General features: G+C 39.7%; 1 protein-coding gene across 15 annotated transcripts in view; it reads right to left on the minus strand.

Moving 5' to 3' along the window:
- Positions 1 to 19,903, minus strand: part of IKZF1 (IKAROS family zinc finger 1) — a 70,779-nt gene that overhangs the window by 45,470 nt on the left and 5,406 nt on the right. For all 15 annotated transcript variants that reach the window (XM_056330467.1, XM_056330468.1, XM_056330466.1 and 12 more), the window contains exons 2-3: positions 11,747 to 11,800; positions 4,897 to 5,016 (exon numbers count right to left, since the gene is read on the minus strand). In XM_056330467.1, the coding sequence (XP_056186442.1) occupies positions 4,897 to 5,016; positions 11,747 to 11,786 (160 nt within the window). In that variant the 5' untranslated portion in view covers positions 11,787 to 11,800. The remainder of the gene's footprint in view (positions 1 to 4,896; positions 5,017 to 11,746; positions 11,801 to 19,903) is intronic.

The raw sequence follows: 19,903 nt of genomic DNA on the forward strand, positions 1-19,903 counted from the left end.
TCCCTTCTCCCTTCCGTCTGCAGCCTTTCCACACTTTTACTCTGTCTCCACCCAGCTATGTGTGAGTTGCAGCAGATTTATGTAATGACAAGCTGTTGTGGTTGGCCTGCTGGCCCCTCAGCAATGCTTCTGTCCCTGCTTTCGAATGGTTGGGCTCCTTTTAAGGAAATAAAGGGCCAAAGCAGCTCAGAGGGAGGACACTTGCCTGCACCAGTAACGAGCTACTCATTTAGGTTACCACCTCTGAATGCCCGTGGCCAGGAGGGACGACCTCAGGATGCAAAGGGGATGCCAGGTTCCCACTGATGCCAGGCACTGAGGCTCTGCAGCTACAGAGGCTTCTGCTTTAGTGAGTGGTTTGTGGGAGGAAGGTAACATCAGTTCCTTGACATTTCCCACCAGAGAAGAAGGAGAAAAATGTTAAAAAGCTCTGTTCTTTTAACGTCTCTTCCCATACTAGTGTCCTTTCTTTTAAACAAATAGACAGTTTCTAACTTCATATAAACCTCATCTGTACTCTATTGATGTCTAGGATCACCCTTACTTGTTACTTTGGGCATCTTCTGTCAGTTGTCCAACAGTTTCCACCCAGTTTTTGTGAGATGAGTTCTCCCTCGGCTTTTCTGCTCAGAAAGAAGAGTATTTGGATACATATATGTTCCAGACCCAGACTGTAAACTGTGACTAATGGTGGTGACTTTTTTCAGTGGGAAACCCTTGACTTCTGTGTTGGAAGTCTAAATGGTCATCTTCAGCATCAGACAGCTGCCTGTGTAGAAATGGTGAGTCTCTTTCTGAGGCCAGTAACCCTGTGAGATTTTTGTTTTTCACCCATCGATGGCCAGCTATGGTATGGATGGTTATGGATAAAGGAAGGTACAGCTTGCCTTTGTAGGCAAATGCTACTGCTGCAGCAAAGGGCTTTTTCTGCGTGAGGTAGGGTCGGACCTATAGCTCACTGGATCGTTAGCTTCCCACACATGGCTTGAATTAGGATGCAGTCCCACAGCAGAAACAGCCCTGAATTGCAACTGTCTACCACACACAGGATGTTCAGTACTGATTATCCACAAAAAGGTGCACGCAACATTTAACCCGAAACTTGAATGAAGACAGTAAGAATCAGCAGAAGATATTTCAGATCAGCTCCTATGTTACAGATTAGCATGGGAAAGGGGGCTGCCCATCCAAAATAGGCTGAAAAGCACTAATTCTTAATGGAACAGAATTTCAGTGGGATGTGTATTTTTAAATAACTTACAATATTCCAAAGGCTATTTAGGAGAGCTGGTAAAATAGAGGCTCTAGTGCCTTAAAGAGTTGTGAAAATCTAGCTCCTGAGAAGGAAATTTGGGGTGGAGAAGAGGACAAGGAAGGAAGGTCTTCTAGTGGACAAAGCAGCAGAAATTAAGTTTGCAGGGGAAAGCTGCTCAACACATAGTGGCATTTTGGTAGTTGCAACATTAAAAACATAGCAAGCTCATCAAGGAAATGAAGAGTCGTAGCAGTGACCAGAACACAACTTTTAATATGTTTCTGCTTTGCTGCACTGCTTGGGGTTATTACGAGGAACTGTTGATGACTTTAGTTCCACAAATGATCTTTTCACACCCACTTATAATTTTTGCATTGGTCAGAAACAACACATGTCTTTATGTCCCCAGACAGAGGCACCCAAGTCAAAGTATACATCTCATGAACCTCTGGACACTTCCCCCATGAAATCTGCACCCTCTCTAGTCATTTTAAGTGAGAAGTTCAAAATCTGAAGGCACTGACAAAACCTGGCAATTGAAATGAGTACTTTAACTTCTGAAGTCTACTACCCCTTCATTCTCAGAGTGGGAGAGATGTTTCAAATGGTTCGATCAGGTCTATAGCACCACATTCAAATCTCAGTTTAGGGTTGGAAGAAGCAGGAAAGGAGGTTTTTGAAAACATGCAGAACAGCTAGAGACTATCTTTCTTTTCTAAAAACAGCTTACTTCCCCTAATTTTTGATGTTTAAAACGCTAAATTGATGAAAAAGGTAATTAAACTTTTGACTCCAGGGTCATGAAGGCTTCATGAAGTGTTACTACAAATCTGAGTAAGCAAACGGTCATTTGAACACATCTACCTCACAGGCTGATTAAAATTAACAACAGATTTTTTACCTAATTTTAGTAAGATGAGGTAAATACTTACTCTTTTTACTTACTCATTTACCAAACCTGCAATTTCCATTGTTACCTCTGTAACACTACATGTACAAAAAAGTCCTCCAGAGCCTAGTGACCCTCTTCCATACACGTCTGACTCAAATTACCCTTCCTCAGTGTATGCTATATGAACAGCTGATCTCTCAGGGCATTACAGATTAAGTGGAATGCATTGTAAATCACATGTTGAAATACAGTGAAGTGCATAGGGGATTCTCTTTTGACAAAAGAAGCAGATGGGACATTAGAAAAGTCATATAGAGAAAAATTGTTGTCTGGTCATATCTGCTCATGTGCATCGCCTGTCAGTTACCCTAGGTCACAGTCTATCTCCCAGAAATGAGATATATACAATATCAGTCTTTACAATACTGTCCCGCCTAACTATTGTTCTTCCAAGTATTTTTTCAAATCATCCTTTCCTACCTAAGTTTGGTGAGAAACAGATATTAAGACTTAGAGATGACTGCGTTGCACTGAACACCAAGCCTGTCTACACTGCCATGCCACTGCCTACCTAGAAAGACAGACAGTCCCCTTAATCCCACATCTGTGGAATCATATAGGCCAAACACCACTACTAAGGCATTGGTTTATCCCTAACCAGTTTTCTTTTGACGATGATCCAGAATGTGCATAGCAGTCATACAGCTCCTGATATGTTTGGGGCATGTGTTCAGACCCTTTTTGTAAAAAAAGACAATTTTTTCAGTATACTGTTTTCAAAAGGTTAGTTCAGGTCTAGAAAAAGGAGCAGCAGAAGAGGTACAAGTGTATGCAGCTTTACAGAAGAGAAAAATATTGCAAGTGCTGGAGTTGATACCTACAGTTAAGATCATTCATAAAACAGAGTACTGTGAATTGCCTTTGTTTCTGTTGATGATGGTAAATGTCTCACTACAAGATGTGACCCTTCAAAGTCAAAGAGCTATGGGTAGAAAAAGGGGTTGCAGAAGAAGTGTTGAAGTCAGGACATGGAAAATCTAATCTATTGTTGAATACACAAAGTAAAACTAATGAGATCAACGGATGGAACTTATCATATTTAGGACACCAGCGATAACATTTTCTCCTTCTTTTATTACAGTAACTTCTAATATATGTTTATCTTGATTAAGAGAATTGTTACAACATCAGTAAATATAAATTTCAACTTTGCTCGTTTTGTGTGATATTTGCAAGGTGAAGTAAATTCAATGCAATCAAAAAATCTGAGTTTGAACAAGGAATTTTTAAAAATTACTATTATTTTTTAAATCAAGACTTAAATGTTTTGTATGGTTTAGTTACTGTGGGAGAAAGAAGACTTAACTCATTTTACTGAGTTGATACACAAATAGTAAAGGCAAGATTCTGTCCAAAGAACTTTAGACTGAGAAACAAAGCACTAGGTAAGTGATCAGATTATGAAAAAGCATTTTCAAAAATTAATTTGTTCATAGTTATGTCAATATGCATGTAGGAGCTGAACTTTACACTCACATTTTTGGTAAAAGGGGATCAAGTAATAAATAAAGTGAAGATGCATAAGATGCTGCATTCTCTACTGGCTAGTGCTGAACTTTGGGAGTAGGGTCTATTCCTGATGCTGACACCAGCCTGCTGTATTACTTTGGTTTGGTTATTTTGCCTTCTGTGCTCCCATTTCCACCTACCAACCTCTATTGGACTTCCTTAGACAATGAACATTTAAAGGCACTTGCAATCTTTCAGTAAACAGTCTTCTACCCTGACCCTCATTCTTACAATAGCAATGTGAAAATGATGAGCAATACTATTTATAAACTATTTATAAAAGATAAACAAACATATTTTGATAGTGATTCCCTAAATATTTTTATGATACAGGACATTGATCACTGCATTCTGGGAGTCATTGTGCCTTTTTTTTTTTTTCCTTCTTTCTCCCCCTCCCCCCCCCCCCCCCCCCCCCCCAACTAGTAATAAGCATCGTGCTGAAGTAACAGCACTTTTGTAGTGGACCACATGTAAGCTGAGGCACACAGCAGTCAGCAGCACCGCTAGTCCTTGGCTTGGAGTCTGGGATCCCTAAGAACAATCAACATGTTGCAAAATCACCTCTGGCCAATAATTTATTTTAATCCAATAGACTATCAATTCTGGACTTTTACCTAGAACAAAAAAATTCAAGTGCTTTCTAAAGGTCTCCCAGTTAAAAAAATCCAAGGGTAAATGAAGACTGGATATTGGAATCTGAAACATATTAATTTTATGTGTGTTCTAATATGGCATTTCTAGAGAAATCTGAATAGCAGATAACATTCAAGATACCATTCAAATTAATATTAGAAATACCTGAGAGTTTACTAAATTTTTATCACTTCTGAGTACAGATAATTTTGACCTGGAATCACATATTTAATTCCATTTCCTACACAAAATGAAAACCATCTTTCCTGGGGAGAGTATCATGCAATGTCATGCTTTGGAAATAAGGTAAATAGTAAGACCTTTATATCTTCTCTGTAGATGGAAAGACCTGCTGTCCTTCAAAATACCTTTGCCAAAGAGAAGGTTGCACAAAAAACACTAAGTACCTGAGTAAACCTGTGCTGAACAAGGTTAGAAGGCACAGAACCTGCTTGTATACCAGCTTACTATATAGTACTTTAACATTATTGGCATATTACATTGTGTACTAGTATTTCTTATAAGAGCGGACTAGTCATCTTACCCAAGACTCTCTCATTCTTAGCACTCTGTTGTCCTCCAGTGCTAGTTGAAAGGTCCTCTGGTACAGGCATAGGTTCATCTGCATCATCTGGAACATCACTAACTGGAGGACTTTCCTTCCCTAGTAGTGAAGAAAGCAGCATCAGTTAGCCAGCAGCATAGCCTCATTTTTAAATAATACCTTAAGAACCACCACAAACCAAATAAAATTAACAAAAACCCTAAACACTACTAAAAGCATGACATTTTTAGGACCAAAACCTGCTGTCCTGCAGAGAAAGCTTCTTTTGAATACAGGGGAATTCTATTTGTGAAAAAAATGCTTGGCCAACATCTTCCAAATTTGCTGATGTCTCGATACACATTTATCAGTCTTACCATTTTGGATATTTATAACACACATGGATATTTTTCAGCTGCTATGCTCAGAAGATGCAGTTCAGCCAGCAAAACCTGAGAGATTACAAAGGGTATCAAATGGTTGTCTTCTGTAAAACCTCTTTTTTTTACCATAAACGCTCCTCGAGAGCACATCTGGATTTGCTTCAATGACATAGTGAAGTCAAACCCACAAGTGTTCTGGGTCTGTAACAGAATTACCCAAAAAATAATATCTTACTTCCAACTAAAAATTCAACTACGTCTTCAGCAAGCTTCACTAATACGCACAAATCAAGCTTTGGCTAGTTCTCGTACCTACAAGTAATGAAGTGCCTGTAGCTCTTGGGACTTCCTAAAACATGTACAACTAGCAGAGGTCACTCAAAACATGACTTCAAGGGGTTTATGGTCTCTTATATGTAAAGAGGAAACAAACCTGAGTATCTTGTGTACACACAAGGCTTTGCGGAAGAAAACAATCTGTGCTTTAGTGCGTTATAAGTATTAAGGAATGGTTCTAGTGCCAAATGCAATACAAAAAAGGAAAATGATTCTTCTGCTAAGTACTGCACTTCCAGAAACGGTGAGGTTTCTTGGTTTAGCTCTCAGCCACAGCATACACGTCCTGCCCACAATACTATCCCTGTCTTGCAGACCTTTTAAAATGACTTTGCACATCTGTGACAAAAACACACCTTGGAAACAACTAAAAAAAGAATTATCTAAGTGTTTAGTTTCATTGAATGTTACTAAAAGGCCAGTCTTTGCATTAATAGCAAAGGATGGAATAAACCCAGAGCAGGTTGTGAGCTCAGTAACGTTCACATCAGACCTTTGTCTCCAAAATGGAGATGTTACCAATTTACACTGATGCAATATATTAGACATCCCATAGCAATCAGCACACCAGCAAGGGCAGTAATTTCATGGCACAAAGGCCTAGTAAATTAATGGTTTTTTTCTAATGAGAATTCCCTCATTAACACACAAACATTAATTAATTTTGAAATCACTTCTCAGAGAAGGAAAAATTAAAACAAATACAGCTTACTTAAGTGACAACAGTCTGGTGATGCCAGTTATGGATTTGACCTGAAAGAAGAAAACTGTTTCCTTCCAACCTCCTGGATGAAGCAAAGCTTTGTGCTTTCCAATCTATACTGATCATGATGGGGGAAATGACAGGTGGGTTTAAGTCATCTTCCAAATTAGCTGGTTTGGGTTGTTTGCACAAATCTAGGTTTAAATAAACAAAATGAGTGGATGCCTGCATTTCTTAATGATGCATCTATCACACTGTGGAATAACCTCTGAGCAGGAGTGGTGGGAGCAGCAACAGGTGAACCATGCAACACTGCAGCCAGAGGACTCAGCAGTAATGATGAAGGAACAGTTCTGCACTGGCAAAGAGACCGACTAGATTATTTGAGAAGGGGGGGGGTGGGGGGTGGGGGTGTCCCCACCTCAGCTTCTGCAGGCTATTCTTAAATGGGCAAAAATCACACTCATTGGATGCAAGTGCATGTTCAAAGGTGGATTGCATAAGTGGAAAAGACTGACTATGAATTTTACAGCAGAGGAAAGTGAAAGCAGGAATTAAGTTCATTAGAACAGTTTTTGCCATTTACTGTTTAGCTCCTTGTTTAGTTATTCACGTAGTTTTCTGTGCTATTTTTATAGGTTGTAAGGAGCTCAGAGAACTGCCAGCAACTTTCCAATGCAAGCCCCATCCTCCCAAGCAGAGGTATCTCTTACATTTAAGATGCATGGGTGATGAGAGACAGCTGAAATGTTTCAGCTTTTTCAACATTTCCCCACCCCCTGCCGCCGCCGCCGCCCCCCCCCCCCCCCCTTCCCCCCAGCAAAACAAAAACAAAATCCCAGAAGTTTAATCACAGGGTAAGAGGCAGTCTGGTCAGAATCAGCTCTCTTGACACTACAGGCAGTTTGAGGTAATTTGTTAAAAAGTAATAGTAATCAAAAGCTACCTGTATCTTCAAAGGTTCAAACTGTGCTCCCAGTTACAACAATGGAAGCTGATGCTTTGACTTAGTCTAGATTTAGAGAAACACTTACCCTAAAAACCTGAAGGCTTTTTTTTGGCTACAAACTAATATAAACACATAATATCAGACCTATGAGATAATAGATAGCAAACAAAATCAAAACTTCCTTAGTGCGTAATTAGGCATCCTACAACAAGCAGGCTAAGTAGGATGCTTTGAAGATAAGTCAAAGTAGTCTTTTGGAATAGAAACCCATTAGTAGATAAGTGCTTTCGCAGTTTATGGTGAACTGTTTGGTTCACTAAATTAATAGTCATTTGCCCAGGTGGCATGAATCAGACTAGCCTCATGGACTTGGTAGGGCTGAAGCTGGAGATGTGGTAACACTTCCCTCTTTGCAGGAGACTGCAGTTAAGAAAACTTAGTAAACTTGGCTTTAATGACTCATTTCATATCATTTGATTTCTTCCTGTTACACATGATCGAGAAAACCCTGCATGCAAAAAGGCAGGGTAAAAATATAGATACATTTGTTGAGCTCTCAGTCTTGGATTCTAGAGCATGATATTTGTATTTCATGCCTTAACTACATCTAAATTGTTACACCATGATAAGTTCACTTCTGCATGGCAATCTCACTAACATTCTTTTGCCAATTAATTTAGAAATGGAAAGGGGGTGGGGGAAAGCAGGGAATAGTTTCCCATTTATTTTCTAACAAGCATGTCCAGAACAATAACTGGTGATAAGGGATGGAGCTAAAAAAAATCTCAAACAACAAACACCCAGTTGCAAGTACTGTGGTAAATTATTAAAATGTCACATAACAGAAAAAAGTACCATAGATTTATTCCATTCTCATTTTATATTTTTGCTCAAAAATAAGAAGGGAAGCATATCAAATGCAAGCTAGTCTTGGGGTAGGGGGGTGTCTTTTTTTTTTTTTTTTTTTTTTTTTATAATGAAGAGCCACCTGACATATCAAATGAAAAAAGGCAAGGCTGCTGTAGAGTTGAAGTTCTGTTTCTGGCACTGCCACTGATTCATGGTCTCCTTGGCTGAGTCATAAATGGAGATAACTTCAACTGCAGGCTGTATCATAACCTTCCCCCAGTTCATCCTGAAGCTCTGAAAGATGGTTTCAGATTTCCAAACACTGCCATTTCTGTATGAAAGTTATCAGAGAAGTGCCTAACCTATTGACAGCTCTCAGGTGGGAGATACCAGCCCAGGATACAGTTATTTACACCTTCACAGGGCCTAGCAAGAACATCAAATGTAAAACTCTTCTTCCTGCTTTTGCAGAGCACGGTACAGCCTCATTGGCGCTAGGGGATCTCTTTATGTAGATGTTAAACATTTCTACTGTTTTTTCACCTTCCTTAACTGTTAGGCCCTAGAACTGAGAAAAAAAAGAAAAAAAAAAAAAAAGCAGGAAAAATACTGCTAGTTAAGTGAGATATTATCTGTGTTTTCTGACTCTCTTGTACAGGCGCCGGATACCGTTTGGTTAAATGTATGTCAGCTCTCTCCTCATTTCAGAACTGCAACTGCTTGCCTCATGAAATATCATTTTCAGGAGAAAAATATAAAGTATGAACTCTGTGCTAGTCACATGGTATTTCAGTTCCTCTAGGAGCCAGTCATGCTTGGATTCCCAGAAGTGGGAATGCCTGTGCACACACAGGGTTTGGCTTGCTTACACTAGTTTTATACTCTTGGCCTGGCTCGCCCCTGCCTCACCTGAGTCAGCTACAGCTGCATAAAGCACATGGCTACAAAACACTGCTTCTGAGCTGAGAAGCCTGTTTATAGAGACCTATTTTATTTCTGGGTTAAAAACGAAAAAAAAACCAAAAAAAGCCCCAAAGAAACCCCACAAACTAATTTCTTTTTTTTAAAACACAACCAAGTGTGCTAGCGAACCAAGTCACCTCATTCCATAGGCTCAGAGAGTAAGCTACACCTGATGAGCATTACTCACAGAGCAGAAATAAAAAAAAAGTGTTTTTCAGCTTACAAGACTATCTCACACTCCTGAAACCGTGCAATTGTCTAAGTTGTTCCCAATATATAGTAGAGCTCTCTCATCACGCAAGAAAGAATCCTAGAAGCATGTAGAACCCCAGGAGGAGGAGAGGAAAACTCACTTTTGGATTCACCAGGCTACGAGAAAGAAGTAGGAAACATCCCTGTACCTTCAGATCCTCTACTTTTGAGGTCTAGGAAGAGCTTACGAAAAGCCAATATCTGTGGAATCTAATCTGACAAACTCCTGTTTCCAGAAGGCTGAGTTCACACACAACTCAGATCACAAATGAAATTAAATTAGCAAGTTCTTTCTTTGGCCAGTTGCTCAGAAATCCAGCTAACAATCGAACACAACTCACAGCATCTACTCATAGAAAGTGTGAGATGCTCAGTGACAGGAACAGCAGGAAGAATTTGAAGCAGATATTTTTTCCCTGTAATCTGTTTATGTAGATCTACCTGTTATCAGAGGTAAAATTCCTCTTACACTGATACATAAATATATATATATATATATTAAGAGAACCTTCTGTCATCACAGAAGAGTACTATTCTCATCAGCATGGTCTGCTACAAATGCTAAAGGGCACAGGAAAATACTACAGTTCTTCAAATCCTGGAAAACTTTCAGAGCTAGAAATGCTATACATAGATACATACACTGTATATATATTTACAAATACACAAACATTCAAAACAGCAAAGTTTCTTGCAAATCTTCCCTCTCAAGGAAGCCAAAACATATGACCTTCTAATCTGCTCCTTGACTCAAGGCAGCATCTCTCACACTCCTCTTCTCCATATCAAAAGAAAAAAAAAAAAGCAGTGCTTTGGTAGGAGGTAGCAGGTGTGGAGATCAAATTAACGCCGTTGTAAAGAATACCACAAAGGTTAGGTGTGGGCATCCAGGGGAGCCTGTGCTGCTGCAGAGGAAGAGGAGGTCAGCGCTCCTGCCCCAGGAGCTCACGCAAGCAGGAAAGGGTTCTGCAGCAGGCAGAGGAACTGGGCTCGAATCACGGAGCCTCTCACTGCTCCGAGCAGATCCACAGTGCTTTATCTGTGCAACGGATTAAAACCCCGCTGCTTTTTCTGCTAGGGGCACACGCGATCCAAGCACAGCATGTATACAGGACAGGTTTTATTTCATTTACAAACTGTTTCAGCATGTGACAGAACACTGATGTGCAAGTATATCTCGTTACAATTTTAAAATTGTTACCTGAGGAGGGGGAGTGCAACATGCCTCTCCACAGGGCTGACTAGGAATGATTCCTATACTAAACATTACTAATAATCTTCTGTTGGCGTGAAGGGTTATTTTGTTGTTCTTTCAGACAGAAAACATCTTTGTTTACCAATTTTCAGGTGACACTAAAAGTTCTGGGTTCTGATTTTTGAGAAAACTAAACATTTTTAGAAACTGGGGGGTGGGGGTTAGAGAAAATTGTGTTTCTATATTTCAGGAAAACCCAGTGACCTAGCACCTACACTTTGCCCAGACCTTCATGATCTCCTATAGCTGGCCGCCAGGTCCTGAGCCAGCAGTGCCCCAGAGCCGCCTGCCCAGGTACCTGCCAGGAGTGGCCTGGGTGATGGGGCTGTCATGCTCCAGGCTGAACACTAAAAGTGAAATCTGAAAGCCATTAACCGTTGCAGCTGCCAGCATATTAGGGAAACCAGGAAAGAGACTAACTTGTCCTTTTTTCAGGTGTGGAGGCACAACAGTATGAATATGTATTATCTCACTAAGCTGGTTCTTTAAGGAACCAATTTCCAAGGAAGTTAAGAATAAGCTCCCCCACAGGAATATCAATATGGGGTAATGCTGCAAAATCCTATCCAGGCCACTATAGGGCAAGTTTCCAAAATTTAACTTCTCTGCTGTTTAAATTTTTTTCAAAATATTATCACCTTGGACAAAAACAGTTACAAGCATAAAGCTTCATGTCTTTTTTTAGGGGGTTTTGTGGTTTTTTTTAAATATTTATAAGTAAAACTCAGTGCTCTGAAAAAAGTCAAAAAACTGTATGTGGTAAATACAGTTTATTTGCTTTTAGTTATTATTTACCCCCTCCCACCCGGTGAACTTTTTTTGTTCTATACTTCTGTAAGAAACAGAATTTTGCTCCCAAGAGAAAGAGTGTAAATGTGCATCCGACCATGCTTCAGGGATATGCTACCACAGGTTTAATGCAAAATTACATCTACACTTCTATATTCCCTTGACTTCTTTATTTACTCAGTTCCTTTTAAAAAAATCCACGCACTGTTGGGCTTGATATCAAGTCATATCATTAATTATATCTCAATTCCCACCCTGGTTTTAAAAAAGACCCAAAGCAATTTTATTAACAAGAAAAACATTGTACTGTGCTAGAAAGATGAGCAGGAATTTAGGGTTTTCTTCGCAGAAGTATTCGTTAAGGACCTCACCTGAAACCTGGGACATATCTTGAGCCTCATCTGTTTCCATTTTCCTCAAGTTATCTGAGAAGAGAGGAAAAGCCTTAAGTTAATGCAAAATAACACACACATACACACAGAAAAAGAAAAAAAACCACCCAACCTCACACACACTGAGAAGGAGAAAGAAGGGGAAAGAAGAAAAAAACCCACCCCCTTTGCTATTTAACTATAAGATTATCTGGGAAGAATAATGTATTTTTCTCTTTATTTCTTCCCTGCATACTTGCTGGAGTATCAGACTGGCACAGACCTTGATCCTTTTAAAAACAGCATTACAAAGATTTATAAAAATATCATTACAAGCACAGGAGGACCAAATTTGTTATTTATTGTTAATTTCCTACTGCATAATAACCCAAAATGCAAACTGACTGCAACAAAATTAAGCAGAAAATTAAATGGCCCTGGGTCATTGTAGGCACAGAATTCATTCTCTTGGTTGATCCATAGTTATGTTCTTTCTAATTTACTGAGCATGCATCGATGAACCTTGAGTCAGCTTGGTGACACGCGTACAATCAGCAATCAAAAAACGAAGCAATTTGCTGAAGAATGTCTCATTTACCCAGGCAGGGCTGCATATCTGAGCAGCAACCGCCACTACCGCCATTAATAATGAATACACCTCCAGCCACGGCAGATGGGCAGAGCAGCAGCTTCAGGCTTTGGCCCCTCGCTCGCCCGGAAGCCCTTCCTCCAGACCGCACCAGCCCAGCGCTGCACAGGGGAGAAGTACAGCTCCCGAAAATAGCTAAACGAGCCCAGGAGGGAAAGGGAACCTGTGCCTTCCTGTTTTGCTGACAGATGGCTGGCTCCATGGCATGGTAAGCGATATACCGGGAAGCTCCTGCCCTCCACTTGCAACACACCATCTTCCAAGGAGCCAGTGACCACAAACACCAGGGAGAAGCATGCGGAGGGTTAGTGGGGTAGAAACAAAATTCAGTTTTTCAGTCAGAAGGGGACCCTACATGTCCCAGGGCTTAAGCGCAGCTGTGGACAGCTGGTGGCCCCTTGGATAACAGATGTGCTGCCGGAGCAGGTAGTCCCAGCACAGCCTGGTTCCCACCTTGAAGTACAACATGGGCAGCTGAGGTAGCCTTAGGTGGGGAGGGGACAAAAAGCCCACAAGCTCTTTGTTCAGCCATGGTATGCTAGGTCACGTCTTTAGCTGGTGTGGCTGGCTTCACATCCTACCAAGCAGAGGAGCTGGCTCTTTGCTATTCCTTATAGCTGAGATACCTGCCCCATCAGCTCCTTTTCCTCAAATTAAAACAGATGCATTTTCTTGAGGATTTGAAGCAGAGGAGGATTGTGGCTTGAGTTCCTACAGAAGGGGTTCAAACTGTATCCTAACCTTTTTAGCCCTATTTCCATATACTTTTTAAAAAAACAACACAAACCCCCACCCCACCCCCCCAAACCCCACAAACTTCAACCTGCTACCCAAGAAGCTGCAGTGGGAAAGCGTAATACTTGGGGTCATATTTATTACTTGTATAAGTTTTATGGTCTCCTCACTTGCTTCTGAATGTCATCAGTACATCTGAGAACCAATATACTGCTGCCCCCCACCCCTTCCTTACAGAAACTGGCTTCCCTCACCAGGTCCATGCTGGACTTGCAGAAAGAGAGGATGTAGACTGCAACACTGAAGACAGATAGGTTAAGGAATAGATTTTGGTCAACGCAGTTTGCAAAAAAAGCTTGATATTCTCACAGAGCATTCTGCCTGTTGCACACGTACCATCCCACTGCTTAATATCCAATAATGCTCTGTCTTGCTTTATTCTGCTCCTGAAGTTTAATTCCAGACAAGAAATTTGTTTAATATCTATACATAAATCTCAAAAATGACTACAGCCATGCAAAATGCAAAAAGCCACCTACCACTCAATAATTTGCATCAGTTCCTATGGGACTGAAGAGCTTTCAATAGGCCCATTTTTAATGAACTAGTCAGTGGGAAATGCAGCTTCTCTTGCAGGAGGGAAAACCCTATAATGGTAGCCTGCTCAGTTACTGGAAACATGGTGTATTTATGGCAGGTGGGATGATAAAAGTGCTCGGTACAGTCCCTTATTCCTCCTGCAAGCATGACTGAGCACAAAGGAAAAAAAAAAAAAAGAAATGCCCATGCATCTATTATTGCCTTCAAGGGTCACCTGGCTACTATTAATCAGTTGATTACTACACATTTTTCCACAGACCACAGTGAACCCCAACCAAAGAAAACATCCCAAGAAAATATCCACCAGAAGAGAGCCACGCTCACGAAGGGCATTGCATTCCAACTGCACCAGCCTTCTCCCCATTGCTAGGGCTTCAGCAGGACTGGAAGCAACAAGGGGAGGAGGTGGAAAGGGAGAAAATTTCTTTTATTTTCATATTCCTCAATTTACCTGCCTTTGGCATGACAAGCCTTACATTCAGCGCTTCTGCAGCTTAAGCAGCACACTTCTCGCTATATTCCTTCCTGCCTCTTGCTGCCATCAGGGAGAATTCAGTTTGAAAACACTCCCCAGTTCTTAAACGGAGAGGCAAACTAGAGTACAGTTTGCTTGTTTGGGTTTTTTTTGGTTGTTGGTTTTTTTTGTTTGTTTGTTTTGTTGTGTTTTTTGGTTTGTTTTTTTTTAATGAAGGCAGACTGAAATACAGTTTGGTTTATTTTTTGTTTAGTGGAGGTTTGCCTTCTGTGAGACTGGATGACTGCTTGTCCTGAAACAGGTGCCTTCAGCTCTCAAAGAGATGACTTCAGGATTTATCCTTAAATTAGGTGATTTTAGAACATTTGCCAAAGCTGATCCATTTCCCAGGGATGAAACATGGAGAGAAAACAGAGCTGATAGAAAAGTGATGAAAGGGAGATTCTTTCCCCCTTAATAATTACTTAGAACAGTTAAGCATGGTTCCTAAATGTAGATTAAGATCCACAAACACTAAGCAAATTGATAAAAGTGAAAAAAACCCCACAACTTTAAAAATTCCTAAAGGGTGTTCTGAATCCCTCCCAGGGGAAAACTGTACTCTAACACTATAGTATCCTGTGGTATCTGGTAAATACTAATGAAATCCCAGCTAACTTCACCATATGCTCTGTATCAGCAAGGAATACATGGCAGGACACATTCCCCACCCCCGCTCTGCAATGACAGCAGTGCATTGGTTTTGGCTCTGTGACTGTTAAAAGGTTTCTCACACTGGACTTGGGCATAATGTGTCTTGGGCTAAATTTTAGGTGCTGAGTAGAATTTACCTCTTTGCCTTTGGTATGGTAAACCTATGAATAAGAAACTATGCCCTGTTTTTCCTCCTTTTCCTCCTCTGCTCTACAGTCAGAAGAAACATTGTCACTAATATTCCAGAAGGCAAGAGAGCCCTATGTATGGATGTAAGGTTTTGTGCCAAAGGATCAACTTGACATTAATCTGTTCTAAAATAATCATTCAATTCAATTTAATAGATCTTTACAAAGATTTATCTAAAAGAATGTTGGTTTAGAAATATTTATGACCTGAAACCCTAAATATCCATTTTAGCAAGAAAAAGAATTGTTTTGCAATTTTTCATTGTAAGTTTTATCTCCAGAACAGAGTTTATCACTAGCATAAGAACTGTGTATGACTTCACTATCTTCATTGTAGTCACATCAATTTAAGTTAGCAGTTAATTTAGTAGCCTGAAGTTAGAAATCAAAAGTTGGGCGGGCAGCTGACCGAAGCAATCTTGCTCTCAAACACTGAACATGTGTAGCTCTCATTTACAGCAGGAAAGGAGTCAGCACCTAGGTGTTAATATATATTTCTTCTATTTAGGAATCCAAATAGATTCAAAGTTCGGCCCCTTATTGAAAGGGCTACAGAGCTCCCTTCAAAACAGATAAAATTATTTCTTCAAGTCTTCAGATACAGAACTCTCACCCGTATGTTTTCCTCTTCAGACTCCAAATACCAGATTCAGAGATGAAGCTACCATAACGCTTTGAAAAAAAGAATCAACTATGGCAGTCTTAGGCTAATTCACAATCAACACACAACAAACTTGAAAGGCTTTGTTGATCTGATTTTGGTTTAAATAAGGAAGAACCTAATGGGCCATGCTCACACAAAAAAAACCCTTTGGATTTAAATTAGCCAGCATTTGTCCAGGTTATCATGTTGAGCCCAAAGAAAACTTACATGTGACTGATTTCCCTCCTCACAACTCTCCACAACATAACTTGTGCTATGTCTTAAGAATATACCAAAACAGGCCTTGTGAAATCACTGAGGTACTGCTCTGTTTATACCTGGTGTCAATTACAATCAGAGGTGGATTTGGGACCTTTTAGGATTCTGGGTGTAAGTAGGATGAGGTCATTGCAAGGTCAAGATTTTCTAATCTTTCAGAATAACACAAATTAATTATTTGCAAGTATTGGTTTATTATTTAGTCTCCTGTTTTACAATGCAAATTCAAAAGTAAACCTCCTTGTCAAGAAAATGAATGCTTAGCGTTTATACAGTGTTTTATCAATTCAAACAAACATATATGCATGTCAGTCCTTCTACAAACCCTTCTCCCTTAGGACATTAAGAGACTGCAAGATTGGACCATTGATATAATTCGACAGAATGACTTAACCCAATGCCAAAGACTAGCTATTTTATTTTCTTCTTTGTTTCCCAAACTATCTATGTACTGACTTCTCTGGAACAAGACATCCTTCACACTCAGCAGAACAGGACCTCACTGACGGTATGGAAATGAAAAAAACAAATTTTGATACTTGTGGGGCCACTTTGGGCTTACACCAGCACGCCTAAACTCAGAGCAGCCCTTTTAAGTACAGATAGCTCTACTTCTGCTGTTACATCCACAAACATAACATTGCATCCAACCGCATATTTCCTGACTATTTGTAGGTGTAGCCTTGCTGAGCAGATAGAAAGGTCCCTGAAGGAACACTTCTGTCTCAAGCCAAGCGCACTCCGCAGGGGCAGGCACACTTTTCCATGAAGCCCCAGAGCAGAAAATATGAGCACCCACGAAGTTTGAAGCAGGGGGGAGAAGAAATCTTCTACAAGGAACCTGGTGTTCTGCAAGTGCTTTTAAAAATATGAAAAGAGAGGGGAACACACGTTCTTTGGCAGCAGCAGCTCTGGGTTAACTGTGATAAAACAAACAAGCGAAGAGGCAAACCCCAGCCTTCCTTCCACAGCCCTGACAGGGAAAGGGCTGATTTTGCAATCCCTGTTTGTGCAAGCAGCCCCGTGGCAGGAAAAAGGACCACTCGCACAGGTCACTGAAGCAGCTGGCCCTAACTGAGCACCCATGTGTGAGCACATCTCATCTTTGTGGTCTTTGACATGTCGCATTGGCTCCTCATCACATAGGCTGCAGCTTTAGCAAACTAAAAATCCAAACCAACAACCAAAACCATAAAAACCCCAACCCACTTTACAACGTAAACTGAAGCAAAGCTCCTAAAATGGGTCTTAGATTCAACCACCCACAACATATAAAAAGAAGTTTAAATAAACAAAGCAAAACCAGTCTGCAGCCTGGAAAACACAGTACAGTTTAAGACCTATAGATCTTAACATACCTGACAGGAGAATTTGCACATTAATGACAGGTTAGGAGTGATATGTATCATCATGTATGTGTCACCGGTCTTTTTGGTTTTAAGCTGGGAGTTGCATCTACCTGCAGAACCATAATACAGCTGCTTTTCTAATTGCACCAGAGGGTCTCAACCTAGCAGAACCAAGCCTCTTGTATCCGCTGAAGTCAATGAGTTTGAACCAACAACCAAGAGAACAGATGAATAAAGACACCCTTGTAAAAGTATTTAGCATTTAGTTTCATTTTAAACAAAAGACCTAATTTTTCTTTTAATAGACTTTTAACTTCATATATGAATGTGCTACATACAACTGAACACAACAGGAAAGCTGTTAAACACAGGTAAAAGGTAATATGCATTGTACAATCTGTGGAAATACTTGAAGAAAATGGCTAGAATCCTACAAACTATTTTTAATTAAAAGCATTCAATATCTCAGCAAGGAGCTGATAATTAGCTTTATTATTGTAATTTAATATGCTAGACTTCACAATCTCTGTGAATGACTCTACTTTAGAACCATTTTAATTCTATTTTTAATTTCCGCCTCATCACACAGCTAAATGTAAATAATAACTACAAAGATGAGGGGTGGTCCTTTCTGAAAACTAGAAACTGAGAGTCATAATAAGCACTTCAGTGTCCTTCCATTTCTGTTTAAAAAAACCAAACCACCTTCCAGGTCTTTTAAAGGACTGAATTAAAACAGAAAAATATTAAAACTAAGTGGATCAGTTTCTCTCCCTCTACACTAATTCCATATTCAGGTTTTTTTACAAAGTCTAGGGAGATGTTTAGTTATTCAGTCATTTCTCTATTCCTGCCTAGTGTAAATTCTGGTTAACTACACGAATTGACAATACAATTATGAGCATACAGTCAAATTTCAATGGAGAGCTCCTGTCTGCAAAATGAAGGAAGCACTGTAATTCAACACACTAGATTGAGAAAAGAACTCTGCTAACAGAGCAGATGTGAAACATTTATATGTCTAGCACATGTAAAATTAATTTCCGTGTTAGTGAACAATTGTGAGGGTGTAAAAAAAGTTGTCTCAAAGATCCTACATAATTCTTAGTTCTTTGGGAATTCTTTCTCAAAGCACTGACAAATGATAAAAAGTGCATCTTGTGTGCATGTACGTTTTCCATATGCACTCTTAGCATTTTACTGAGTTTCAACTATATTAATGTAGCAATTCATCGTTAAAGGATATAATTAAAAAAATAATCTGTCCTTTTGTTGACTTTGTGTGCAAATTACTGTACTTGCTACCATTGCAAATATGAAAAAAGATTCTTTCTTCAGGTTTTTGAATTGTAACCAGAAGCATTACAAATTGTTTCCATAATATGAGAAAAATATGAAGGTAATTTTCCTAATGAAGGCCACATTTTATTAACTCATTAAACTCTGTCACCTTTATTCACTGAAAATCAAGCAGAAAAGTGGAATAAATTCACCATGACAAAGAAAATGCACACATTTCCGTCTTACAAATAAACCGACTAAAAAAAGGGTGAGGTGTGTAAATTAAGGCACTCAATCTAAGAACATAGCACGTTCTCAAGTGGCCAAATCGAGCTCTTGGATATTCTTCCAGGGCTCTCACTCAAGAGAAAGCAAGCAGCAGATGCAAAACTGTACTTTTTGTATCCATATATGTAGGATTTTAAAAGTGTATGATATCCTTAGCACAGTGTATCTAAATATGCAATAGAGAAAACACAAAAGGATCCCCTTATGTCTAGAAATGTTATTGCCAAGTATCCCTAACAATATATCAGTAGTCGATTTGTCCAAATTATAGGAGGTTTCAATAACTCTGCTTCATGATCACAGAATTGCTTCCTAATTTCCCTTCAAACTATTCAAGCTGTTACGGATTATTAAAGGACATTATCAGCCTGAATAAGCATATTAGAGGTCTGTATGATTCCCCCTCTCCCCCCAAATAAACCTAAAAATAACTCCTAAAATTACTATAATCGAAATGAATTAGCAAGTTTCTCCACACTACGCATTTCAGTTAACTCACTCTGCTTTTGCAAATATTTTGGACCCAATCCACTACGGACAATTCCAGCTTTATATTGCAATTGCTTCACTGTTTTTAGTGAGTTGACACAAGTGGAAAAATGAAGCAATGCACCAGGGAATCAGATCTATTTTATAGATAGAGAGCAAGTTTTCTTTTACTGATATAGCTAGAGCAACTGGGATCAGAAGCAGAAATTTAAATCTTACACATGAAATACACTTCAAAATAAGCTAAAGCAGCAGACCGTTCCCACTGCTTAAAAACCCCGACAATTTCAGTGTGACTGCTCTTCAAAAACTGCAGTTTGAATGGTCTTTCGAGGCATTTATACAAGAAGCACGAGCATGCCATGCAGGTCCCAAACCTGCACTGTCTTATCCCCATGAATTTGCAATGGTACAAATAAAGCTAAGGACACACATCTACCTTTTCAGGACTAGGACCTAATTTTGCAGTCACCACACTGTGTTGGTAG

Source organism: Falco biarmicus, chromosome 3 (genome assembly GCF_023638135.1).
Source record: "Falco biarmicus isolate bFalBia1 chromosome 3, bFalBia1.pri, whole genome shotgun sequence".
Classification (NCBI taxonomy): Eukaryota; Metazoa; Chordata; class Aves; order Falconiformes; family Falconidae; genus Falco; species Falco biarmicus.